This window comes from Lepidochelys kempii, chromosome 7 (assembly GCF_965140285.1).
Source record: "Lepidochelys kempii isolate rLepKem1 chromosome 7, rLepKem1.hap1, whole genome shotgun sequence".
NCBI classification, from domain to species: Eukaryota; Metazoa; Chordata; order Testudines; family Cheloniidae; genus Lepidochelys; species Lepidochelys kempii.
Window position 1 is genome coordinate 78,688,404 of NC_136386.1, and position 27,725 is coordinate 78,716,128.

The following is a 27,725-nucleotide window of genomic DNA, read 5'->3' on the forward strand; positions in this document are numbered from 1 at the left end:
GACTGGTCCCCTCCCCCACCCGGTGGCCCTGTCTCCACCGGCTCTGTTCCGTGCTGGGGGCTCTGAAGAGACATGAGCAACCCCGAGGTGCCCGCCGCCCGCTGAAGAGCGCGGGCTTCCAGACCCCGGTCCACGCAGGCGGCAGAGCTGTTCCCCCGCACCCCCGGCTCCGTAGGAACCATCAGAACCCTTCCTTGGGCCAGGCTAATGCTGGAGGGGACCCAGCCCCGCCCAGAGAAAGCTGGGCGCATGCGCTGACCATGTGACTGGCCCGCTCCCCGCCCCGTCGCATGTGACCACAGCGCTTGTGCAACCTAAGAAGCGTAGGCAGCGCCTACAAGGCAGCCAATCACGTTGTAGAGGCGTGGCCTTTCCGAGCCTGGGCGTGGAGTGAGTGGGGCGGCAGGGCCTGGACGGAAGGCGTCCCGGGGGGTGGAGCCACTTAGGGCCGGGCTCTGGTGTTCAGCTGCTGCGGGCGGCGAGAGGCGGCAGCTGCCTCGGCCAGGATGGTGTCGTGGATAATCTCCCGAGCGGTTGTGTAAGTGACCCGGTCCGGTCTCCTGTGGGGACTGTGCTCGGGAGCCCAAGTGTCTCCTCCTTTGTGTGGGCAGGGGTCGGCCTGGGGGGGATGGCTCGCGGCCGGGGACCACGGCGACCCTGCCGAGGCCCCTGCGCAGCTGGCGCGGTTCAGCCGTGCGCCCCCGGGGCTGTTGTTAGCGTCTCCTTAGTGCCATCAAGGAGGGACGCGAAGGCCGTCCTGTGCAGCCGAAGCGCCGCCCGGTGGCCTCTCTGCTCCTGGGCCCCTGACAGTGGGCGGCATTTATGGCCGGGTGTCCCCGGTTCGGCCCCTTTGTCTGGTTGCAAAAAGAAAAGGAGTACTTGTGGCACCTTAGAGACTAACACGGCTGTTACTAATACAGACTAACTGTTACTAATACAGACTAACACGGCTGTTACTAATACAGACTAATACAGACTAATACAGACTAACACGGCTGTTACTCTGAAATTTGTCTGGTTGCTGTCACTTGACATTCCTGCGCTGCAGTAACGTGCAGACAGCTTGGGGGGAGGGGAGCCGAGTCCTGGGGAATGGGCCCCCAGGGCTGTGTCTCCAGAGGGCTCCTTGCTCCCAGTGTGACAGCCTGAACCAGATTCCTGTGCCCTCGGGCAGCCTGCTTCGGTCATGTGTGGGCTTGACCTTTGTCTGCCTATGCTTCCAGCGGCTTAGTAATGCATGGAAACGTTTCGTGTCCCTCTCTGGGGGAGGGAACTCCAGTTATTAGGAAGAGATCGATATTAGTAATGGGCCATTTGATCATTAAAAACATAGATAGCTGGGTATGTGATGAATGGGAGAAGCGAATGGTGACTTGCCTGCCTGGTGCAAAGGTTGCAGATCTCTTGAGACATCTAGACAGGTTTATGTGTAGTGTTGGGGAGGAGCCAGTGGTTGTGGTACATGTAGCTACCAATGACATAGGGAAGGATAGGCGAGAGGTCCTGGAGACCAAATTAAGACTGCAAGGTAGGAGATAGAAGTCCAGGGCCTCCATGGTAGCATTCTCTTAAATGCTTCCAGTTCCATGCCCAGGGCCAGTTAGACAGGCAGAAATGCAGGGTCTTAATGCATGGATGAGGTGATGGTGTAAGGAGTAGGGGTTTACATTTATTAGGCACTGGGGAAACTTTGAGGGAAAGGGGGGGCTTATACAGGAAGCCTGGGCTCCACCTAACCAAAATGGAAGCAGATTGCTGGTGCTTAAAATTAAAAAGGTGCTGTAATAAAATTAAAAAGATGTAATAATGAGTTGGGGAGAGACTCAACCAGGCCCCTGGCTAATAGGTATCTATAGAATAAGATTCCAGGATTGCCACTCTGGTACTTGCAAGGTCTGAGTGAGTGATGGACAGAGCTATAAGCATGGTTGAGGGCTCTTTGAACCTGGTGATATGTTCAACTATCCTCACTGGGGTTTGAAGTTTGTTATCCTACAATTTAAGTATCAGCCACTTTGACTTGTGTGGGTATACTCAGGTATCAATGCTTCAAGAGTCCTAGACCATTGTGATATCAGAGATAGGTAACTAAACCAATCACCACATTGACTTTACAGCTAATTTGCATATAACAATTTGGTTGTTGTAGGGAGACTACGCAGATGATGGAGTATTTGGCCCAATTGGCACACCTGTGTGAGAGGGTGGGGTTTTAGCTATTAATTAGTCTATAACATTACACCTTCAGACTTTGCTAACATTGTGTAAGCTAAATCTGCTGAAATTATGGCGGCAATCAGTTTCCTGACCATAATTGATATATCTACATACTAACCCAAGAGTAGCTTTGTGTGATACCAGAGCTTCTCCTACAATGTGATTGGCCATTTTCCTCCCCCCCCTTTATTAGAGTATACAATAGGCATATAGCTTAAACATAATTATTGTATTAAATAATAGCTACATTTTCATAACATGTGATACTTAAAAAAAATAAGCAAGTTAACTGTTTAAAACATTTGTCCAGTAACAGTTTTAAAGAATGGTGTAGAATTTTTAGGAACAGCTGCAGTGTGACCTCTTAAATTTCACAGGGTTCAAAATGCTTACTAGGAACAAAAGGAAAAAAAAAAACCTCACCAAAGAAACTGGTCACAAGAACAGAATACAAGGGATGCTACCAATCCTGATAAAGGTGACTTTTGGTTATCAGCAGCACTTATCTGAGAACCAATCCTATCTGATTGACTACAGTGTTAATGGCATTTGGATATTAGCAACTGTCATGCTGCATATAGACAACTGGGGGGGGGGTAGGTGTTTTTTTGCGGGGGGTGGTTGACCTCAGTCATAGGCAGATTTGTTAGGCTGCAACTAAGGAAGGAAGCACTGCGACTTGCTCAGGGAGAGGTCCATCCAACCCCAGTGCTTTCTTCCCTGTCTGTGTTCCTGCAAACCTGCCTGTGGCCAGTGACCACCTTCTCTCTCAAGCAATAATGGGCTGTGGTGCCCAATCCTTGTCCAACTGGGGAGCCCTGTGGAAAGCTGTGGACAGGAACGCAGCAGGGAGGGGTACTGCAGCCTGGATTCTGAGCCTTTCTGTGGGGGGCGGGAGGGGGGGGGGGGTTGAAGGCCTGTAGAGCTGCATGGTATCTCTGCCTATTCTATCCAGGCTGCGTTCTACCATGGTCCTGGAGATCCGGGTTTAGCACATCCCATAGTGCTTCCCTGGCTGCACCAAAAGAAAATAGGTGTTGGAGTAGAGGGTGGGAGGGCTGCTGAGTGAGTGTATGGCCATAAAAGATAAGGAAACAAATGTGAAGAAGAGAGATGTGCTGGTGTACTAGCTTTCCTGTGGATGCTCCTAATGCCAACAGTAAGATGGCGCTTAAGAGGATAAATTCTAAAAGTGAAAAGTGTTAGGCCTTTTCCGTATTCAAATATTGACTGTTATATTGTAATGAAAATGCCTACACTTTGACCTAAACTGCTTGATAATCTCTCTCCATTTTTGAGAAAATGCTTTTCTCTCATGAAGCTGATATTTTTTGCTGTTTCTGCTGTTTCTATTTACAGTAATAGTCATGAAGCTGAGGCTGTAAACTTTTTATTTGTTGTAAGGAAATCATTCCCATGTTGTTGAGCTTGTTTCTCTGCTGCTGTCTTATCCCTCATTTTGGATTTTGACAGTTTTCCCTGTAACTTAAGCTTTATTTGTTTTGACAAACTTCACAGAACAAAGCCCCAAACTAACTGTTCAGTCTTGATAGCGGATGCTTAAATGAGTCCAGAAAAATCTTAAGTCAACTTACCCAGTTCGCAAACAAATGTTGTAGTCAAAGATATTGCTAGTCAATGTTTAGATCGCTGATGGGTAAAGTAGACTGTGACTGCAAGCATCCCTATTCAAATACTCAATGCATACAGTCATATGTAAACATGCTCATATCAAATGTGTAGCTAAGTATGCAGTCACCTGCTTCCACTTATTTCTGTTACTGCATTAGGTCACATATAATTAATACAAAGCAATATAATGTTTGATAAGAACTTCAGTGGGTTAAAAAAGCAGAGTCAGCTATCTCATGTAGTAGTTTCATGTATTGTTGAAAGCAACAGTCCTAGACTAGCCATGGCTGAGAACCTTAGTTTGTAATTATGACATATGGCCCATAATGATGATGCTGGGCATTATTTTACACAAAATGACTGAATGTTGTAGTTGGCACATCTCCCATCCAGAGACTTAAAAGTAAATTAATGCTACAGCAGCCTGTGCAAGAAGCAGGTTGTTATCCCCACTTTTCAGATTTTTATGGGGAGGAAGGGGAGAACTGAGGCAGTATGTAGTGTGAGTTCTGCTCTTCATTGACTCTCCTTGAGAGGCTCAGATAATTTTTGTCTTTTCTGGGAGAAGGGGAGATGTTTAAAAGTACAGGTCTTAAGACCCCCTTCGTACTCTGCTTGCCCCATTTCCTAGCTGCAGATCCCTGACAAAGTGGCTATATCCAGTATCTCAGAAAGGTGGAGGCAGGAGGATGGATGACTGCATCCAGGAGGGTAAACTAAGGGACTGTGAGGCAAGCGAACAGGTCCTGTGTGAGGCTCGGGGAGTAAAAACTGAAATGGAGTTGGTGAGGGAAGGGAGCTGGAGTGGGAAATGGGGAAGGAGGTCAGGAGAAGGTATGGGGCATGCTATAAGTAGGGCTCTACCAAATTCACAGTCCATTTTGGTGAACTTCACGGTCATGGGATTTTAAAAAATCCTAAATTTCATGATTTCAGCTATTTAAATATGAAATTTCATGGTGGTATAATTGTAGGGGTCCTGACCACTGTTCCTGCTAAGCTGTGTGCGTGTGCATGCGCACACAGATCCTAAAATCTGCACACACGGTGAAACACCGCGTGCACAAAAATTTACACAGAAGAAATTTTTTGTGTACACGGCCTGTCAAAAATTAGAGGGAACATTGCTCCTGACCCCAAAAATAGTTGTGGGGGTCGCAAGGTTATTGTAGGGCCATTGCGGTATTGCTATCCTTACTTCTGCTGGTGGCGGCGGTGTTGCCTTCAGAGCTGGGCAGCTGGAGAGCAGTGGCTGCAGGCCAGGAGACCGGCTCTGAAGGCGGAGCTGCTGCCAGCAGCTGCGCAGAAGTAAGGATGGCAGGGTATGGTATTGCCACTCTTACTTCTGTGCTGCAGCCGGCGGGGTGCTGCCTTGAGAGCTGGCCGCCCGGCCAACAGCTGCCACTCTCTGGCCACCCAGCTCTGAAGGCAGTGCAGAAGTAAGGGTTGCAATACTGCAATCCCCCTAAAATAACCTTGTGATTTCCTTTTGCGTCAGGACCCCCAATTTGAGAAACGCTAGTCTTCCCAGTGAAATCTGTATACTATAGGGTAAAAGCACACAAAAGACCAGATTTGACGCAGGAGAGGGGAGACCAGATTTCATGGTCTGTGACATGTTTTTCATGGACTTGAATTTGGTAGGGCCCCAGCTATAAGAGCCGGCTTTCAATTAAATGGTCTCCAGTCTTTGATTCCTTCCTGCTTCTGCTTCTTTCACCCAACTCCCAAGCTTGCTCTGGCTCCTTGCCCTGATAAATTTCCTTTCTTGCTTCTTGATCTGCTCCTCTGCCCTGCCCTACCCCCGGCCATGTTCTGCTGGACCCAGTTTTGTGGGTTTGGAAATGGAATGACACAGTGGGAAAGATATAAACATTGGTGCCCCTCAGCCAAACGGTGCTTATTTCAGGGCCTTGCAGAAGTTGAGTTGGCTAGTGTTTGAAAAGGGAAATAATGTAACTGAATTGGGTATGGTGCAGTTGTTCGTATCTATAGAATATCTACATGAGTCCTGTATATTTTAAATAGAGACAGACCAGATTGCACACAAACAACTCCAGAAACCCTGGTTTTATTCATCCTGAGCAGCCTCCTGGAACAGCTGCCTTTATTGGTGTCCCTCCAGGTCTCCAACTGTTGTCCCAACTGCCATAGAACCTTTGCCTCCTGGCTGACCTACTGCTTTCTATTTGGTAGTCAGAAGAGCCGCAGCAGATTCATCTGAAGCAGACATAACCTGGCCCTCTGCTGATCTATTATCAGACAGTGGATTTGCTACATTTGCCCCAAGTGTCTTTAAAACAAAACAACCTAAATTATAGTTTCTCTAGAACAGACTTCAATTTCAAGAGACTCATCTCAGATTTAGTAAAACTACAGTGATATGTAGTGACTGCTAGGGCTGGAAGGAATCAGGTCAGAGCCATGATTGGAGTACATACTTTTGACTAATATGTGGACGGTTTTGAATAATACTAGAAGGGGTTAAAATAACTGGCCCATATATTGTCAGTGCTTTGACTAATCCTTCATGAAATATCTGAACTTGTCTAAGCAAATGCTTTATTATAGGGCTGTCAATTAGTCACGGTTAACTCGTGATTAATTCAAATTAATTGTAATTAAAAATTAATTGTGATTAATCCCAGTTTTAATCACTGTTAAACAATAGAATACCAATTGAAATTTATTAAATATTTTTGGATGTTTTTCTATATTTTCAAATATATTGATTTCAGTTACAACACAGAATACAAAGTGTACAGTGCTCGCTTTATATCTTATTACAAATATTTGCACTTGAAAAATGAAAAAATAAATAGCATTTTTCAATTCACCTCATACAAGTACTGTATTGAAATCTATGTATCATGAAAGTTGATTTTACAAATGTAGAATTGTGTGTGTGAAAAGAACAAAAAAAAACCCTGAACTCAAAAACAAAACAGTCGAACTTTAGAGCCTACAAGTCCACTGAGTCTGACTTCTTGGTCAGCCAATTGCTCAGACAAACAAGTTTGTTTACATTTGCAGGAGATAATGCAGCCTGCTTCTTGTTTACGATGTCACCTGAAAGTGAGAACAGGCATTTGCATGGCATGGTTGTAGCTGGCATTGCAAGGTATTAACGTGCCAGATGCGCTAAATATTCGTATGCCTCTTCATGCTTTGGCCACCATTCCAGAGCACGTGCTTCCATGCTAATAATGGGTTCTGCTTGATAATGATCCAAAGCAGTGCAGACCGACGAATGTTCATTTTCATTATCTGAGTCACATGCTGAACAAGAAGTAGGACTGAGTGGATTTGTTTCTACATGTTTTGGTGACTTCTACTGTTTAAAAACTTTTCTCTGATCTTGAAGTTTGAATCAAAGCATTCTTTCTCACTTGTAGGGTCTTAGCAATTGTGTATATATCAGTTACTGGAAGACAATATGTTGTCATAACTTGAAACTAAATTATCTATATGCTAGGTGTCAGTTACAGCCTGGTATGGGTGAGATGAGACTATTCTGTAGCAGCATGTTTAGCACTAATAATAATAATGTGATGTGTCCTACATAAACAAAAGTAGATGTCCTCTATTTAAAAAAAAAAAAAACCTTGTGAAAAACAGACTGTTGTTTTTTTCCCTAGTTACCACATTATGCTCTTTAGAAACGAAAGGTCTCCCATACATGGGACTTTTTAACTGAGAAGAAGCTGTAATATTGTACATACAGCTTAGCCAACTGGTTTGCTTGAGTTGGACGGTCAGATGGATTGTCAAAAGAAAATTTATTGGTCCATATTAGAACTGAAGATTCTCTTGTCTTCCTGTCACTTGTACTTATTACTAGAACTCATCATGACTATGGCTGAGTGTCTGTTACACAAGTCATGGATTCCACTTACCTCACAGGGGAGAGGGGGCAGCTCCCACTGCCATGTCCCTGCAGCTCTGAGGTAGAGGGGCAAGGGGGCTCCACCTGCAGGTGCCACCACTGCGGTTCCCAGCCAGTGGGAGCTGCGGAGCCGGTGCTTGTGGCAGGAGCAGTGCCCGGAACCCCCCTGGTCGCCCCTCCCCTTAGGAGCTGCAGAGACATACTAGTTGGAGCTGGCTAGGGAGCCTGCCAGTCCTGCCCCGAGCCCCAGCGGGGGTCCTGGGCCACGCACTGAGCCCCAGTGTAGATCCTGACCTAAGGTTTAGTTAGAGGTATATAATAAGTCATGTATAGGTCATGGCTGTGAAATTTTGTTTACTGCCCATGACTTGTACTAAAAATACCCATGACTAAAACGTAGCCTTAATCACGATTTATTTCTCCAACCTGGAATATTAAAGGAAGAGATGGATGGATAAGTGCAGCAGCCTTTAAACCCTGGAGTTGAAAGAAAACCTTTTGTAGTGGTAAACACCCATTTTTTTCATGGTTTGTGTGTATAAAAAGATCTTCTACGCTTTCCACAGTATGCATCCGATGAAGTGAGCTGTAGCTCATGAAAGCTTATGCTCAAATAAATTGGTTAGTCTCTAAGGTGCCACAAGTACTCCTTTTCTATTTGCGAATACAGACTAACATGGCTGTTACTCTGAAACCTACAATTCATACTGTAGTTAAACATAGCTTTGCCTTTGCCCAGAGACGCAATTGGAATTTTTCTGGTAATCCACTTAAGTGTAGAAGCTGGTGACAGATGGGTTGTGCCATGTAGTGTATTACCTTCCAAAGTAGGATTGTTCTCAACAATCCTTTTTTTTGTTTTTTTTTAAACAAACATTTTTCTCAGTCCAGTTTTAAATGTGTTTGACAAAAACCTGGTAGCTGTTAAATTACTTTGGAGGCACCTGAATGGCTCTGAGGGTAGATAAGTCTCAGCTTCTGTCCACGATTCAGATGTGGTTCAGTCTGGTTCTGACGCTTAGAACACTGACCAGTCACTGTAGAGGTGAATGATGTTAGTGTCAGTCCACTGCTTAAAACATGTCCCCACCTAACACACATTTTGCACTTGTCTGCATTTAACTGAGGTGACACACTGACTTGCAACTCCATTCCTAGTTTTAGAGTAACCGCCGTGTTAGTCTGTATTTGCAAAAAGAGAAGGAGTACTTGTGGCACCTTAGAGACTAACCAATTTATTTGAGCATAAGCTTTCGTGAGCTACAGCATCCGATGAAGTGAGCTGTAGCTCACGAAAGCTTATGCTCAAATAAATTGGTTAGTCTCTAAGGTGCCACAAGTACTCCTTTTCTTATTCCTAGTTTTGTCATCTACAGTACTCTTAATACTGGTTTTAAACAAAATATGTGGGAAATTGATGTTTGAATAAAAGTTTTGTTAGTGATGATAAAAATACCCAGCATCGTGTAACACTTGAAATGCTGCTTGGTTTTGTTTTAGATTATAATATGTTTTGAAGAGAATCTTGTACAAACCACTTTGGCTTGAAGCTTCCATTGTCTGCACCAAATAAATGATTTATAATGTTGAGTTGTGTTAAACCTTTGGGAAGCATGCTGAAAGGTTTTCTTGTTTGTCTCCTTGAATTTCCAAAGCCTGGAGCATAATACATCGTTTGAACTGAGGGTGCATGCTCTAAAGGGAAACAATAATATGGTCCAGTGATGAGAACACAAAATGCAAAAGAGCCAAAAGACTTGGATTGTATTCACAGTTGTCACTAACGTGTGACCTTAAGTGTACTTGTCAGTGACTTGCCCTCTGTATCTGTAAAAATTGGTTATTTATTTTCTGCGGAGTGCAGTGCAATTTTTTGGGTGCACAGCAATAAGTGTAAAATACTGTCTCCGCCTCCCGCTTGCCCCTCACTCTGTTACTATCAAAAGCATTGGAGCCTGAAATGGATCCAGAATGCTTCAGATAGCATTAAGGAATAAAAACAGTTTCTCCATACAACACATGGAGTTAGTAGTTTCATAGAGTAATGCCAGAAAGGACCATTAGATCTCCCAGTCTGACCTCCTGTATATCATATGTCCATACCTTTCACCTGGATACCACTATATTAAGCCCAAAGACTGAAGCTAAACTAAAATATTTTAGTCTTTGGGATACTAAACTGCGTGCTGCAGGAAGAGAATGGGTGAGAGTAATGGGATCAGTTACTCGTGAGGGAATTCTGTGCCTGTACACAATTCTGTACACAATATTTTAAAATTCTGCAAATCTCATCTGTCAATTAAATGTGGCTCCATCATGGCAGTGGGGAGCACAGGCCACTGGCTGCACTGAGGTGGGAGATTACCCTGAAGCCCCCCACCTTCTCCAGTACAGGGACTCGGCAGTGAGGCTGCATCTGACCCTAACATAGTGCAGGGGCTGGACCTGTCCCAGAAACATTCTGGGGCTCTGTGCCAGGCGCACCAGGTGTTGGTGGGCAGGCTCAGTCCAGTGGGCTCCAAGTGTGGAGGGGCTTAGTGTGGCAGGATTTGGGTGTGGAGTGAGAGGTTTCTGTGTGGGGCAGTCTGGGTGTGGGTGGCTCAGTGGGAAATCTAGAGGCACAGGGACTTGTTGGGGTGGGGGGGGGTTTCTGGGTGCAGGGGCAATGGGACTCTGCAGGGGATTCACAAGAAGGTGGTTGGGACACAGCTCAGGGGTATGTCTGCATGTCGGGGGGCTCAATGGGGGCAGTCTGGGTGCTGGAGGAGTGGAGCTTGATGGGGTGGGAGTCCAGGTGCAGCTTGTTGGAGGAATCCAACTGTATGGGGGTATGGCTTGTCAGGGTGAGGGTTCAGTCGGCCTGCTTAATGGGGGAGCTCCGGCTGCTGCTGAGAGGATGCCATATGCTGTGCCTCTGCTTTTCTTTGCCCCCCCCGCCCCCAACATCTGATTCTCCTCACTCCCACATTTCCCTGCCCTATTCCACTCCTCCCCCACCCCCCGCAATATCCCGCTCCACCGCAGGTACTCTCTGTTACACAGAAACCAGGAAGGCTCCTAGCATGCATAAGGGAAGCATGACTGTCACTAGGACCCAGGAAGCGGTATTCATCTGCAGAGTCACAGATGCAGCCTCCTTCAGCTGAGCAGCTCTGCGCTTGCAGAAATGCGGGGCAGCGGGCAGGCAGTGGCTCATAACCATGTGTGGCCCCTGTGCTTTGCCTCTGTTGGGGGGGCATTCTCCCCCCAAGAACTGTGCCCATGGTAGTCTTCCCCCCTCACCCTCCTTCCCTTCTTCCCCCATGGCTTCCCTTTGCTTCACTGCTGTTTTCTGCAGGGAAGCACAGGAATTCTGCAGGAGGGTATGTGTTTTCTGCAGGCATGCAGTCATACAAAATCCCCCCAGGAGTAGAGCTGATGCTGGAATTTAGTCTTATGCTCTGAAGCCCAGCACACCTTTCGTTAGTTCAAACGATATTTTATAGCTGCTGCTTTGCCTATATACTCTCTGGTGCTACATAGGGAACTCTATAGGGCTGGAAGCATGCTCAGTGCAGTTGACCCATAGCAAACTGAGGGGCTGAAGCATGCTTGGACCGGATGGAGAATGGCTAAAGGTATACTGTGGGAGATGACGTTCTTAGTTAATGCTCTTGGCATATATTCCAGATTACAAACTGTTTTTAAATGCATGTGTCTCCCGCATTTCAGATGGAAGAATAACAAAAGCATTGTGTTGTGACATAAAAGGGTGTTCCTAGTACAAAACAACAGGTTTCAGAGTAACAGCCGTGTTAGTCTGTATTCGCAAAAAGAAAAGGAGTACTTGTGGCACCTTAGAGACTAACCAGTTTATTTGAGCATAAGCTTTCGTGAGCATAAACTGTAGCTCACGAAAGCTGATGCTCAAATAAATTGGTTAGTCTCTAAGGTGCCACAAGTACTTCTTTCCTAGTACAAAACAGCACTCATGCGTGTTCTGCTATCCAGAATATGCTTAACTGAGGTATTCAAGCTCATAAACACTTCCATACCTGTGGTGCAGTAATTTATCTTTTGTAATCTTATGTGAAGCCAACAACTAATATGTTAATACAGATACGTTTCAGGAATTTAAGGGTCCAAAGCCAAACCTGGTATCCAAATACCTCATGTGCATTTTGGATCTGGATGGCTTTTAATCCCTGATGAGCAAGTCCGTAGAAACACAGGTCTCTAAAAGATGTGAATCTGTAACAAACAGCCCCTCTCCCATATGTTTCATGTTTAAAGGGAAGCTATCTGTTTGCTGTGGATAAGCTGTTTGATCTTTTAAAAAACAACTGAAATTTGTCATGAAATTCCAGAATTTTCACTATATGAAAATAACATGCCATTATAGAAACTTCAGATTTTGAAGACTATTGAAAAGAACATGAATTAGGCACTACAAAGGGATTGTTAATAATCTTTGAATTTAAAGGTGTTTCTTTGGGTTGTAGCAAACTATTAGCTACAGTAGTAGTGATGCTAAACAATTTGGTTCCAATTTGCCACTGGAAAATTCACCCTGTTATAGGTGTATGCTGTAATGATACAGAAATAGCCCTTATTCCTTTAAGAATGTAGCCTTTTGATGGCAGATGTGATTTGAATGTAACCAGCAAAGGAAGTGCAGGGTACATGATCTATTTGAATGTAACATTTTTGGAAAATATTTTCCAGAAGTGCAAAATATTAAACCAAACACTGGGCCTTTGTTTTTCAGCATAAACATGTAGTAGGTAGCAATCATTCAAATTAGGAAACATTTTACAATTTTGTTAAAGTAGTGAGGGAACGACTTTTGTGAACAAGACTGAAGAACTCTCAAATAAAATAGTATAGACACAGAAAAGGTGTTAACTAATATTGAACATTGCCCATTTGTTTTCTAACTTCAGATCAGCAATCTGCTCCCATGTCCAGATGTCACAATTTCATCTGAGCTAAAGTTTTTTGGAAAGAAATGTGTATCCCTTGCTTTTACTTAACTTCTATTTTACTTATTTTTTTTTTTAAGTGCAAGAATCCAAGACAGAAGAACTTTCTGTGAAGAGTTCCAATATAATGCTTTTTGCTTTGCTTCCCTTTGCTAATGTAGCTGTTGTAATAGAAATCCTGGCTTTGGAAGCAAAGAGTAGATAGGGAAAAATGCACCCTCCTTTCCTTCCCATTCACTCTCTGGTATTTGTTCTGGCTGTTAATTGTCATATTTTTCTCCTTATGTAACTTTCATAGCCAAGCCTCAAAGGAATCTATGGGAAAACAGTCTGTAGAAGGAAATTCTTGTTTAGTTCTGTGACACCAGGAGTAACATTTAAACATGTCACCAAGAAAATTTACTGTAAATTGAATTTTCACACATTTCCCTTAGTTTTGAAAATGTTTTCTTTTAATTTTACTTGATTAACTGATGCTACTTGTAACATCTAATGACTATTTAGACACACAAAAGTATGGGGGGTGTGTGTGTGTGTATATATATATATATACACACATACATATACACACACATACACATACACTACTGTCCTAAGAAGTTACAAGTTTCCCATGAAAATTTCTATAGCTCACAGTTTTGGGGTTCTGGGGATTTATATTCCCATCTTCGGTGTTAAGTTTCTCATTTCCTATTCACGTAGGTTCCATTATCCAAGACATGTAAAGTTTTCGGTGTTACGTTTCTGTGACACAAGTACTTGAGGTTAATACAAATCCTAGAAAGTTGATGTATTTGTGTAGATGAGGATACAATGAGATCAAATTTATGCTATGCTTCCCTTCAGTTGTGAAATGTATTGTGGAAAGAAATCCACTTCTGAAAACCCATAGCGGTTTACATAATTCCTTAGGTGGTCAACCATGTTTTTAGAGACAAGGTGGGTGAGGTAATTTTGTGTGGTGTGTGTGAGAGAGAGAGACTAACTTCTTTTGGTGAGAGAGACAAGCTTTGCAACTTAAACAGACCTGAAGCAGAGCTTTGTGTAAGCTCAAAGTTTGTCTCTCTCATTAACAGATGCTGTAATAAAAGATATTACCTCATCTCTCTAATATCTTGGAACCAACGCCTGTGCAACAGTGCATGCAAACTTGTTTTTAGTCTCTAGGTACTGCCAGTCAAGTGTGACTTCCTTGCCCATAAGGAATGGAATTCCCTTTTCTGAAGTAGTTCACATGCTAGTGCTGAAGTTAGACCAACAGGAGCCCAGTTATAAACAAAGCTTGCCTCTGGTAAATAAGCTTAATGAAAACGTCAGTATCTAACCTTAGGCCTACAGCTGCCACATGGAAAAATATGAAGGTTAGCTCTGCCCACTCTGGTGTATTATATTACAATAATGTTGTATGATTAACAGCTAATCATAACTTAAATGCATAATTCTTTAGCCTTCAAGGGGAAGAAGGGGTGTGTCCCGTGTTCGTTCTCTCTCTCTCTCTCTCTCTCTCTCTCTCCCCCCACCCCCCCAGTCTTAACCAGGGTATGTCAGAGTTCCATTCAAAGTCATCAGTGGTATAGTTGGAACGTAGCAACATCTTACAACTGAACATGCTAGATTCAGTTTACCAGTGCAAAATAATAGTTGCTGTATTTCTGTGTTAAAGTAGTATATTGAATAACAGTAGTGAACATGTGGTAAAAAATCATGAGTCATGTCCTCAAATCATGACTTAAAAATAAATTTCAAAAAAGGTTCTCTTTACTTGTCTTCTGATTTCTGAGCCTTTAGTGTACATGTGGGTGATGGTTTTTGAAGCTTTAGTTTTCTCTACAACTGCAAGGATTAGAAACTTTTAAGGAAGCCTCACAGTTGAGGTTCTCATATAATCATTTGAGTCCAAAAGCTGGGGCTGCAAGAACAATATGAAACTCATCATAAAATCACAGTATTTGGCAGTACTGATATAGACATACCTGTTAAATATTGCAATTGGATCTTCAGAATCTTAATCCCTTTGTTACTCGTTTCTGGGCTCCCCTTACTTCCCCCAAGATAGAAATAGCAAAATAAAGGGCTACGTAACCTATTGAGTGTATGGATATCAAGTGATTCTGATGAACTCTTAATTCTCAAACGTACAGCCACGGGGAGAGATGGGAGTTCTATTTAAAGTCTATTTTAGGGCTTTCTGGGTGCCCATCACTGTTGCAACAAAGCACTTGAATATTCCTTTATATGACCTTAAAAAGCTGGAAAAACTAATTTAGTGGATGAAAAAATAATTTCCAAGGGATTGAAAACCATTTGTTCTAGGGGAGTGTATGGGACTGAGTGAAGTGAACTCTAAACTTTACTTATTTGTATGCTGGTATTTAGGTAATCAAGTTTAAAATATGTTCTCTCACTACAATCTAATCCAAAAATCTCTAATTCTGTTTCTATAAGGTGTTTTTTAATAAAAATATATTCCTTGTCCCTCATTTATACGTCTTAACTATGTTCAAGTTCATGTTCTGATGGCTGTCATTTATCTGACACCACCCACTGTTAGGATCCTGGTGCAAGCATCCTGCCTTTGCTGTGACCATCATGCCTTTGCTGTGATGAGTGGCAGTTGCTTGCTCATGACACCTGCTATCTCTTCTCAACTTAAACATTCCTTATCTTCATTTCTTAGATGTCAGCCCTGTTGTTTTCCTCTTTCCGTTCCTCATCCCCCAAACACACTTTCATGAGGTAGTAACCTATCCACCCCACTGCAAAAAAGTTGTCATAATAAACATCAGCTTTCATATTTAAAAATAAATTGTTTCTAGCCGCCTTCATTGCTGAAAGTATTCAAAATGTAAACTGAAGCTACAGTTCAGTTTGTCATAACTTTTTCCTGAAAATCATTGGTTAGTCTGTCCATCATTCTTTATAACTTTATTTATAATAAAGGGTCACTTTTTTTTACTAAGCCATGTTTTTTTTTTTTACTATGACCATCACTTCAGATACATCTGTACTGCACACTCCTTTTGTCAATGTGTAGCGTACACACGCTACCCGCCCCCTTGGCATGGGTATGAATAGCAGCATAGAGGGTGAAGCACTACTTACGTGAGTAGGTTAAAGACACTCCTGAACCCTGTGGGTATGTGCCTTGCAGGACTCTTGTCCAAGCAGCGCCTTCTCTGTCGACATTGCTGTTTTTAGCAGTGTAGTGTCTGGCTGCCTTTCTGCTGCTGGAGACTTTCCCCACCTTAGTGAAAGACTGGTAGTTCCCCACTGCCAAGCCTTTCCCAGCTACCTCCACCTCCTGGAGCCTTTCACTAAGGTGTAGTTACGTGTTAGCGTGGATGCATCCCACTTTTCACTGTGGCTTGTAGCTGCACATACCCTGCATGCTGCCATGAGGTGTGCAGTATAAACATAGCCTTTTGAGTACTTCTGCAGGAAGTGGGGAGTGTGCTGTGTTACCTTAATTACCAGGAACTGGATGATAAGATATATTCTTGACCTGATCTACTATTAATTTCTAATTTACAGTCATCTGTCTGATATCACAGATGGCTGCCGTGATGTCACAAACAGTGACAATTTGCAGCGGTGAATAATCCACAAGAACAGATTAATTTGGGGTGAGTCAATTTCAGGCAGTTGGTGTCTGTGCGCTTTTCATGCGTGTAGAGATTAACAGAAATATAGCAAACAGTAAAATCAGAACAATGATTTCTGAAGGCTTTTCTACACTTGAAATGCTACTGTGGTATCATTGCAGATGCACTGCTATATTGCTTCAGTGTAGACATTATCTATGCCAATGGAGGAGGGTATCTTCCATCAGCATAAGTAATCCACCTCCCAAGAGGTGGTAGCTAGGTCAGGGGAAGAATTCTGTCTACCTAGTGTTGTCTGCACTGAGGGTTAGATCAGCTTAACTACACTTCTCAGGGGTGTTTTTTCACATACTGAGCGACATAGTTAAGATGACTTAATTTTCTAGTGTAGACGAAGCCTGAAATTGGAGATGGATGGAGTTGACAGAGGCAGTGTTCTGTTTCTGTTCTCAGTGGAGAAGTAATGCTATAGTAATTGGAAATAGGATACCCTCAATTCTAATTGTCTCAAAGATAGTTATGAAAAATTGATTAAACCTCTAGATGTACTAAATATTCATGAGTTTACCCTGTAAGTATCTAAGTAGGGAGTAATACAGAAATTAAGTCTGTTAAATTTAAAGTAAGAAGTCAAGAGTGTTTGGCACAATATATCCGTGAACAAGTAATAGGCATGCAGGTAAATGAGTCCTTAATATAGCCCTGGTCTACACTAGGACTTTAGGTCGAATTTAGCAGCATTAAATCAATGTAAACCTGCACCCGTCCACACGATGAAGCCCTTTATTTTGACTTAAAGGGCTCTTAAAATTGATTTCCTTACTCCACCCCTGACAAGTGGATTAGCGCTTAAATTGGCCTTGCTGGCTCGTATTTGGGGTACTGTGGACACAATTCGACGATATTGGCTTCCGGGAGCTATCCCAGAGTGCTCCATTGTGACCGCTCTGGACAGCACTCTCAACTCAGATGCACTGGCCAGGTAGACAGGAAAAGAACCGCAAACTTTTGAATCTATTTCCTGTTTGGCCAGCGTGGCAAGCTGCAGGTGACCATGGAGAGCTCATCAGCAGAGGTGACCATGAGGGAGTCCCAGAATGGCAAAAGAGCTCCAGCATGGACTGAACGGGAGGTACGGGATCTGATAGCTGTATGGGAAGAAGAATCCGTGCTATCAGAATTCTGTTCCAGTTTTCAAAAGACCAAAACCTTTGTCAAAATCTCCCAGGGCATGAAGGACAGAGGCCATAACAGGGACGCGAAGCAGTGCCGCGTGAAACTTAAGGAGCTGAGGCAAGCCTACCAGAAAACCAGAGAGGCGAACGGCCGCTCCGGGTCAGAGCCCCAAACATGCTGCTTTTATGATGAGCTGCATGCCATTTTAGGGGGTTCAGCCACCACTACCCCAGCCGTGTTGCTTGACTCCTTCAATGGAGATGGAGGCAACACGGAAGCAGGTTTTGGGGACGAAGAAGATGAGGAGGAGGAGGTTGTAGATAGCTCTCAGCAAGCAAGCGGAGAAACCGGTTTTCCCGACAGCCAGGAACTATTTCTCACCATGGACCTGGAGCCAGTACCCCCCGAATCCCCCCAAGGCTGCCTCCTGGACCCGGCAGGCGGAGAAGGAACCTCTGGTGAGTGTACCTTTTAAAATACTATACATGGTTTAAAAGCAAGTATGTGAAAAGATTACTTTGCCCTGGCATTCGCGGTTCTCCTGGATGTACTCTCAAAGCCTTTGCAAAAGGTTTCTGTGGAGGGCAGCCTTATTGCGTCCTTCATGGTAGTACACTTTACCACTCCAGGCCAGTAACACGTACTCGGGAATCATTGTACAACAAAGCATTGCAGTGTATGTTTGCTGGTGTTCAAACAAGATCCGTTCTTTATCTCTCTGTGTTATCCTCAGGAGAGTGAGATATAATTCATGGTCACCTGGTTGAAATAGAGTGCTTTTCTTCAGGGGACGCTCAGAGGAGCCCGTTCCTGCTGGGGTGTTTGCCTGTGGCTAAACAGAAATGTTCCCCGCTGTTAGCCACAAGGAGGGTTGAGGGGGTAGCCACACGGTGGGGGGAGGCAAAATGCAATCTTGTAATGAAAGCACATGTGCTATGTATGTAAAGTTAACAGCAAGGTTTACCCTGAAAGAGTGTAGCCACTGTTTTAGAAAATGTGTCGTCTTAAATACCGCTGTCCCTTTTTTTTTCTCCACCAGCTGCATGTGTTTCAATGATCACAGGATCTTCTCCTTCCCAGAGGCTAGTGAAGCTTAGAAAGAAAAAAAAAATGCACTCGCGATGAAATGTTCTCCGAGCTCATGCTGTCCTCCCACACTGACAAAGCACAGACGAATGCGTGGAGGCAAATAATGTCAGAGTGCAGGAAAGCACAAAATGACCGGGAGGAGAGGTGGCGGGCTGAAGAGAGTAAGTGGCGGGCTGAAGACAGGGCTGAAGCTCAAATGTGGCGGCAGCGTGATGAGAGGAGGCAGGACTCAATGCTGAGGCTGCTGGAGGACCAAATCAGTATGCTCCAGTGTATGGTTGAGCTGCAGCAAAGGCAGCTGGAGCACAGACTGCCTCTACAGCCCCTGTGTAACCAACCGCCCTCCTCCCCAAGTTGCCCAAGAACGCGGTTGGGGGGGCCACCGGCCAACCAGCCACTCCACCACAGAGGATTGCCCCCCAAAAAAGTCTGGCATTCAATACATTTTAAAGTTGTAAACTTTTAAAGTTCTGTGTGGCATTTTCCCTCCCTCCTCCACCACCCCTCCTGGGCTACCTTGGTAGTCATCCCCCTATTTGTGTGATGAATGAATAAAGAATGCATGAATGTGAAGCAACAATGACTTTATTGCCTCTGCAAGCGGTGATCGAAGGGAGGAGAGGAGGGTGGTTAGCTTACAGGGAAGTAGAGTGAACCAAGGGGTGGGGGGTTTCATCAAGGAGAAACAAACAGAACTTTCACACCGTAGCCTGGCCAGTCATGAAACTGGTTTTCAAAGCTTCTCTGATGCATACCGCGCCCTCCTGTGCTCTTCTAACCGCCCTGGTGTCTGGCTGCACGTAAGCAGCAGCCAGGCGATTTGCCTCAACCTCCCACCCCGCCATAAACGTCTCCCCCTTACTCTCACAGATATTGTGGAGCACACAGCAAGCAGTAACAGTGGGAATATTGGTTTCGCTGAGGTCTAAGTGAGTCAGTAAACTGCGCCAGCGTGCCTTTAAACGTCCAAATGCACATTCTACCACCATTCTGCACTTGCTCAGCCTGTAGTTGAACAGCTCCTGACTACTGTCCAGGCTGCCTGTGTACAGCTTCATGAGCCATGGCATTAAGGGGTAGGCTGGGTCCCCAAGGATACATATAGGCATTTCAACATCCCCAACAGTTATTTTCTGGTCTGGGAAGAAAGTCCCTTCCTACAGCTTTTGAAACAGACCAGAGTTCCTGAAGATGCGAGCGTCATGTACCTTTCCCAGCCATCCCACGTTGATGTTGGTGAAACGTCCCTTGTGATCCACCAGAGCTTGCAGCACTATTGAAAAGTACCCCATGCAGGTTTATGTACTCGGCGGCTTGGTGCTCCGGTGCCAAGATAGGGATATGGGTTCCGTCTATGGCCCCACCACAGTTAGGGAATCCCACTGCAGCAAAGTCATCCACTATGACCTGTACATTTCCCAGGGTCACTACCCTTGATAGCAGCAGATCTTTGATTGCGTGGGTTACTTGCATCACAGCAGCCCCAACAGTAGATTTGCCCACTCCAAATTGATTCCCAACTGACCGGTAGCTGTCTGGCGTTGCAAGCTTCCACAGGGCTTTCGCCACTCGCTTCTCAACTGTGAGGGCTGCTCTCATCTTGGTATTCATGCGCTTCAGGGCAGGGGAAAGCAAGTCACAAATTTCCATGAAAGTGCCCTTACGCATGCGAAAGTTTCGCAGCCACTGGGAATCGTCCCAGATCCGCAACACTATGCGGTCCCACCAGTCTGTGCTTGTTTCCTGAGCCCAGAATCGGTGTTCCACAGCATGAACCTGCCCCATTAGCACCATGATGCATGCATTGGCAGGGCCCATGCTTTCAGAGAAATCTGTGTCCATGTCCTGATCACTCACGTGACCGCACTGACGTCGCCTCCTCGCCCGGTATCGCTTTGCCAGGTTCTGGTGCCGCATATACTGCTGGATAATGCGTGTGGTGTTTAATGTGCTCCTAATTGCCCAAGTGAGCTGAGCGGGCTCCATGCTTGCCTTGGTATGGCGTCCACACAGAAAAAAGGCGCGCAACGATTGTCTGCCGTTGCTCTGGAGGGAGGGGCGACTGACGACACGGCTTACAGGGTTGGCTTCAGGGAGCTAAAATCGACAAAGGGGGTGGCTTTACATCAAGGAGTATTGCAGGCAGGACTTCATGGAGGGTTCCAATAACAAATGGTGCACCTAAGTTATTGTTCTTATTGGAACAAGGAGGTTAGTCTGACCTCTGATTGATACATGGCTAGATTTACCTCGCTGCACCTTCTCTGTGAGTGACTGCAGTGTGACCTAGAGGAATGAGTCCCCTAGACGGGGGGTGGGAAGCAAATGAGTACAAAACAAATCTGGTCTATTTCTTGTTTTGATCCACTCCATCTATCTTTTACATCTTTGGCTTGCAGCAGACAGTGCAGAAGGACTGCATGCCATCCACATCTCATGGCTGCTCGGCAGAAGATGGTGCAGTACGACTGCTAGCCGTCCTCATCTCTTGCCTGCCTGGCAGAAGATGGTACAGTATGACTGCTAGCAATCCGTATCGCCTGCCTGCTCACCATAAGACGGTTCAGTAGGACTGACTGCAGGACTAAAGAGAATGACCTGGTCAAGTCACTCCAAATTTAGTCCCTGCGCCCATGTCTGCCCAGGCGCTCCCAGCCGACGTGGCCAGGAGCACCTCGGACATGACGATGACGGCTACCAGTCGTATTGCACCGTCTGCTGCCACAAGGCAATGGGTTGCTGCTACTGTGTAGCAATGCCGTACCGCGTCTGCCAGCACCCAGGAGACATACGGTGACAGTTACCTGAGCGGGCTCCATGCTTGCCGTGGTATGGCGTCTGCACAGATAACTCAGGAAAAAAGGCGCGAAACGATTGTCTGCCCTTGCTTTCACGGAGGGAGGGAGGGAAGGGGGGCCTGACGATATGTACCCAGAACCACCCGCGACCATGTTTTAGCCCCATCAGGCATTGGGATCTCAACCCAGAATTCCAATGGGCAGCAGAGACTGCGGGAACTGTGGGATAGCTACCCACAGTGCAACGCTCCGGAAGTCGACTCTAGCCTCGGTACTGTGGAAGCACTCCGCCGAGTTAATGCACTTAATGCACTTAGAGCATTTTCTGTGGGGAGACACACACTCGAATATATAAAACCAATTTCTAAAAAACCGACTTCTATAAATTCGACCTTATTCCGTAGTGTAGACATACCCATAGAGACTAGTGTGGAATGATATAGTTAAAATTGTTGTATCTATTTTATATCCTTGTAAGACCAGAATTATTTTGTGTGTGTTGTTCTTGGTGCTAAGGTGAGTTGTGTGGTGTTTTGAATCGCAGGTCTGCTAAACCCCATCTTTCCTTTAAATGATTATCTATATTTTTAGATTGACACTGATTTGTTCAAATTCACTTGGATAATACAAGGTATCTTTTATTTGTATGGCTCATATGCTGCACTTTTACCCATATTTCTTATGTCTACCTAGATATTAACTATAATTCTCTCTTACAAGCTCTAGATTGTTCAGGGTTCTCTAGCAGTTGAGATTTTAATGGGTGTTTTGCAGAGTTTGTGGTGTATTTGCACAGTTATAGATGGCTAGATTTTTTTGTCATGTTGAAAGCTATATTTCAGGGTAGTATGTGTGACTAGAAAATTAATTCTAAGGGCAGTCCCCAAAAGTAGGTCATACCACCCTTAGCTTTTTATGTGATCTATCCAGCAGATATGATTGAGTTCCTACAGCGATAAATGGTATCAATAAGAAACATGATAGTATTTCCACTGTTATTTTTTTGTAATTCTTTGTGCCCCTGAGAGGGTCAGTCCATGAGTGGGACTTCGTGGAACTTGTGAAATGTAATTTCTTTGTTTTGTTTTTGTCTTTTCCCGTTGTCTTTCAGCTGCATCAGAGCCTTCTCAGTTCAATGTCAGATTTGGCTATTTGATGCTTGCATGCTTTCCCACTTGGATCTGAATTGAAGGTGATGTCAGTTGGAGATGTTTATGAAATTCTTAACTTTTTAATTTTGAATGAGCTGATTGCAGATCTTCAGTTGGAAGGATGGAGTCAAGGTGCATCAGTGTCTGTTCTCACCATATTTGAGTCTAAGAAAATATTGAGAGAATTTAAGCTATGCTGCTAAGAGTGCTACATTAATGTTGAATACAGCTGGAAAAATGAAATAGCCATGCCTGCAACTAGCAGTAAAAACACACTAGTAAACAGGATTACCTATAAATCTAGCAGTGTGGAATAAAGTAAATTAGATTCAGTTGAAACCAGCTTCCGTTTGAGAAGCTGGCTTTCTTCTCATCTGCTACATGAGCAGTGCACCAATATCAACTATTAAACACAAATTCCTTTTAATAATTTTAAGGTCTGAAACACACAAGATGGACAAGCGTAAAGACAATCTGATTTGTCCTTAAATTGACTTAGATATTCCCACAATATCTATTTCCAAGGATGGAAGTCTTTGTCACATGGTGGAATGTGTAAGTGTTTCTCAAATGCTGGGACTTTTTATTATTGGTTTCTGCAGGGGAATAGAGTTTAGTAGATGCTGCACTCTTTTTTTTGTAGCTGTGGCAGCAGTATAGTGTAATGTTGAGATCCAATGCTTGTCCTCAGTACCCAGTCAGCTGCAGCCCCTCACCCACACACAGTGATCCCTCTCTGTAGATCTGGAGGCAAATCTGAAGATGCAAGTAAACATTTAAAAAAAAAATCTATTCTTTGTTTAGATCATAGGTGTGGGCAAAAATGTCAGTTTTGTAACTGGTGTACTTTCCAGATGACTCTGGATTAGATGACTTTTTCATGTTCTGATTGAGGACCACTGGTAGCCATATGGGCAAACTTCACACTACCTGCTTGCATCACAGTTGGCTAAATATGTTGCTTTCAGTCCCTATTTGAGTGTGATTTTTTTTTCTTACAATGGGGTTGCTTGTGATGGTAGAGGGCGGGCTCAACAGTGCCAGGGATCACTTTCAGTTCATGTCTTACGTTACTGAAAGCTAATTCTTCAGGGTTTCAGCTGGACACTTGCAGGGATCACCTCTCTCCCAAAAATGTATATATTTTTTTAATTTCCTTCCTCTGAAGCATCAGAGATGGCCATGGCTAGAGATAGGGTATTGGGCAGCTAGGGCTCTGAAGTGGCACTGAGTATTTTCTCTCTGAAGTGATTGGTTGGCTGATTCTTACTCACAGGCTCATGATATAATGGATGGCCGGATGTTGGGTCAGGAAGAAATTTTGCCCCAGGTCAGACTGGCAGCGACCTCAGGGTTTTTCACTTTCCTTTGCAATGTGTGGGTGCAGGTCACTTGCCAGGATTGTGTGGCTACATCTCACTTCATCATTTCCCTGCCATTGGAGAGTCCTCAGGCACTGTTGCACCTCAGTCCCTACTGTTTTCTGTCTGTGGCACGTAGTAGTCTAGTCTCCTGTGTGCTGTAGTACTTAGGTCTACTTTCAGTTACTGGGTTTAGTGTGCAGGTGCTGGGTTGTGTTGTGTTGGTCGCCTGTGATATGCAGGAAGTCAGACTAGATAATTTGGTGGTCCCTTCTGGCCTTAAACTCTGACTATAAGATTAGGAAAAGCCTTGTCTGAGACTTTATCTTGCTGTTTCCCATCTTAATTCCAACATAATTTTAGCGGACTTCAGGCTAGAATTATGAACTAGGGTTTTAGACCATCTAGCTAATATGATGCTGGTTACTGCAGAATGAAAATTACATTTCAATGCTTGGTTCATGTTTTCAAATGGCCCTTCAAATCCCTTTTTTAAAAATAAAAAGTTGTCTGAAAACCCCTTTTGTTGAGTTTAAACTCTTCCTTACACTGTGCAGATGTCTTGATCAACCACCATAAATCATGCACTGATTTATTGAATGTGAAAATCTATCTTTCTCTTACTTGCCAAGACCAGAATTCAATTTTGTATTTTTCCAGCAAGAGCATCCCAACAGCTGGTTTAGATTGTAGGGGCTTCTCCTGTCCTTGCTTTGTTTTTTATCATGAAGATTTTAATTAATGTAAATCGAAGAACTTTGTGCTTTATTAAATTGGAGTTTGAAGATCATTTCTTCCAGGATCTGTGTCTTCAAGAAATTCTGTATAATGTAGTCTTCGCTTATACCAGACAATTTCAGAGGGCTTTGGGGCGGGGGTGGGGGGAGAATACAGTGTAACCTCAGAGTTACAAACAACCTCCATTTCCCGAGGTGTTCATAACTCTGAAGTGTTTAACTCTGAACAAACGCTATGGTGGTTCTTACAAAAGCTTACAACTGAACATTGACTTGATACAGCTTTGAAACTTTACTGTACTGAAGAAAAATTCTGCTTTCCCTTTATTTTTTTTTTTTAGCAGTTTACATTTAACACAGAACTGTACTTGCTTTATTTTTTGTCTTGGCCGCTGTGTGTGTACTTCAGATTCTAAATGAGGTTGTTTGATCACTTCATAAAAAACTCTGGTGTTTGCAACTCTGAGATTCTACTTTAATTTGTGATTTATCTAAGGCAATTTTAAATCTAAGCTCCAGACATATGGACCTTTGAAGAATAACTCAAATGAAAAGGCAATATTTAATGGCCCAGTATAGTACTCTTTTCCACTCAGGCTGCTCTTGATACTTTTGAAATCAGTGAAGAGTAAGGTTTAAATTGAATGTATGGCTCTAGTTCTGGATTACTATAAAGGAAGACCTCTGCAATCCAGTAGAAGTAGTTGTATGCAATGAATGACTTTTGACTGTTCCAACTATTTCGGATGAGGTGCATGCATGCTTGAGATGCACTGCCCAACTGGACAGTCCCCAAAGTTATTCATCCATAGTAGATCTTCTCCATCTAGAATACTATGATCTCATTCACAGAAAAAAGATTTTTCTTTGAGTCATGATCCCTGTGGAGAGTCCACAAATGGATGCATGTGCATGCCATGCACTGGAGTCCGGAAGTGTTTCTTTGCAGTGTTTGACCCGCCCACGCTTACTGTGTCTCCTCGTGCTCCCGGCCGAGGGTATAAGAGGTAGTGAGAGTTGACACCTCTCCAGTTTCTTCTGACCTCTCCATGGCCTGAGTCAGAAAACCCTGTTTCTTTGCGCTCTTGGTTTTCTAAGAGAGTGATTCACTTCTGCTTTGTGGAAAATAGTTGTAAATAGTTTTTATAGTGTTAGATATATTTAGTATAGCTCTTCTTTCCCCTGGTTGGGGACTTCTTCTCCCCCACCCGGAGACTATGCCCAAGTTTCCATGCTTCAAAAACTGTTTCCAGCCCGCGCTCCTTCTCTGTGAGCACCAGCGGTGCCTCTGTTGCCTTGGTGAGGCACACATCCTGACTCACTGTGCCATTTGAAAATCCTTCCTGCCCCAGACCTGGGAATCTCGCGAGCTCCATCTTCGTAAATATCTGAAGGAATGAGACCCAAGGTGTACTTGGATCTGGGCCCAGGAGACACCTGTGTGGCAGTGGTGAGTGCCCCTTCGAGCACTCTGAATTCCCTGGAACTGGTGATACTGAAGACCAAGGAGAAGTTCCAGCATCAGAGCAAAAAAACACACTTATGGGTACAAGAGCAGATACTCCGAGCAGATACCCCAAGCATTTCTCCCCAAGTCGTGGCAGGTTGGGTGAGATGTCCATTATGGATCCGGCTGGATCGGTGCCCAAGATTGGAGGGTAAGGCCAGGCACAAATGGGATCCGATGGTGACTTCTGCACCAAGTATTCAGAAAAGTCACTGGCATGTGTGCCGCCTGTTCCACCACTACCTGTGTGCCTGCCATACAGGCCAGCCCTGCAGACTCCACAAGGTCCCTTCAACATCTCCACAGTACCCCATGGACGCCTGGACACTCAGAGGCATTTCTGTTGGTGGAAGAGTTGATCCTCCCCTACTCACATTCTTCCCTTTTTATCCAGCCCCCTGCTCACCCACAACATCCCGATTCCAGAGGACAAGCCCCTTCTGCTGTTGCCAGAGAAGACTGTCCCTCTGTCACACTGCAGCCCTCTGGTACTGATAGTTGTCGTCCCGTTCCCCCCCCGCCTCGCCCCCTCCACCCCACCCTGCTGAAACAGTCTTCAGAGTCCAGGGAGTTCTCGGAGCTGGAACCTTCCTTCTTCCAGACATCATGCTGGAGTCTGGATGTACGCTCCAGACTGCCCTACCCTCTGGTAAATGATCCAACAACAGAGGCCTGGTACCCCTTTCTGTGGGGCCCACCACATCTGAGGGGCCCTTCCTTTAATCCAGGGATCTTAAACTCAAATCACCACGAGGACCATGTGAGGACTAGTACATTGGCCCGAGGGCCACATCACTGAAACCTTTTCATACAATGATATTCTTCATTTTTGACTACACTTTGTAATATAGTATGTTATTAAAAGTCCCCCCCCACCCCCCGTGATATTTCTCTGATTCACCTTCCCTTTCCCTCCCTCCCAGGCTTAAAGGAAAAGAGCTTTTCCCAGTGAGTGGCTGCTGCTGCTTTCCTGGCTCCCTTCTTCCCCAGTGTTTCACACTGTGCATGGGATCAATGGGGACAGATTTCAATGGTGGGTGTGTTTGGCCTTCCCTTGAGGGAGGGGAGATTTGAAGAGTGGCAAAGGAGCTGGCCGAGGATTGGTGTGAGTCGGGGTATAGCTGGAGGGGGGATTGGGGATTCAGGAAGAGCAGACTCAATGGCTTGGTCGGGAGCTTGGAGCTGCAAGGCTGTTTGTCAAGCTTGGGCAGTTTGACTCAGGTGAACTTCAGAGGATTGTGGAAGCAGCTCATTGAAATGCATGCAGCAGACATCCCCACCCCCCAGAGCAAGAGTGACTGTAAACACTGCTTTAAACAGCAGCTCCGAGAGCCCTCCTGCCTGCCCTCCTCCCCAGAGCATGTGTGGGGGAGCTGGCAGCAGCAGGGCCAGAAGTGGGTTATGTTTTGCTGATCCAGCTAATGTCTTCCCTGCCCCACCTCTTCTCCACCTCCTCCCCTGAGCGTGCTGCATCCCCGCTCCTCCCCGCTCTCTCCTGGAAAGTCCTAAGCGCTGCCAAACAGGCAGTGGGAAGCACTGGGAGGTAGGCAGAGGAGTGGGGATGTGGCACACTGCGGGAGGGGGAGGGGGCAGAGGTGGGGAGTCGGT

The 27,725-nt window shown here is 44.8% G+C and overlaps 1 protein-coding gene across 4 annotated transcripts in view; it reads left to right on the plus strand.

The window, feature by feature from the left end:
• Positions 1-372: 372 nt before the first annotated feature.
• Positions 373-27,725, plus strand: part of REEP3 (receptor accessory protein 3) — a 69,207-nt gene continuing 41,854 nt past the window's right edge. The window contains exons 1-3 of one of the 4 annotated variants that reach the window (XM_073353440.1): positions 373-538; positions 17,332-17,932; positions 18,514-18,975. In XM_073353440.1, the coding sequence (XP_073209541.1) occupies positions 17,353-17,932; positions 18,514-18,599 (666 nt within the window). In that variant the 5' untranslated portion in view covers positions 373-538; positions 17,332-17,352 and the 3' untranslated portion in view covers positions 18,600-18,975. Of the gene's footprint in view, positions 539-17,331; positions 17,933-18,513; positions 18,976-22,472; positions 22,554-27,725 lie in introns of those variants that run through there. The other 3 variants (XM_073353438.1, XM_073353437.1, XM_073353441.2) reach the window with 3 other exon arrangements.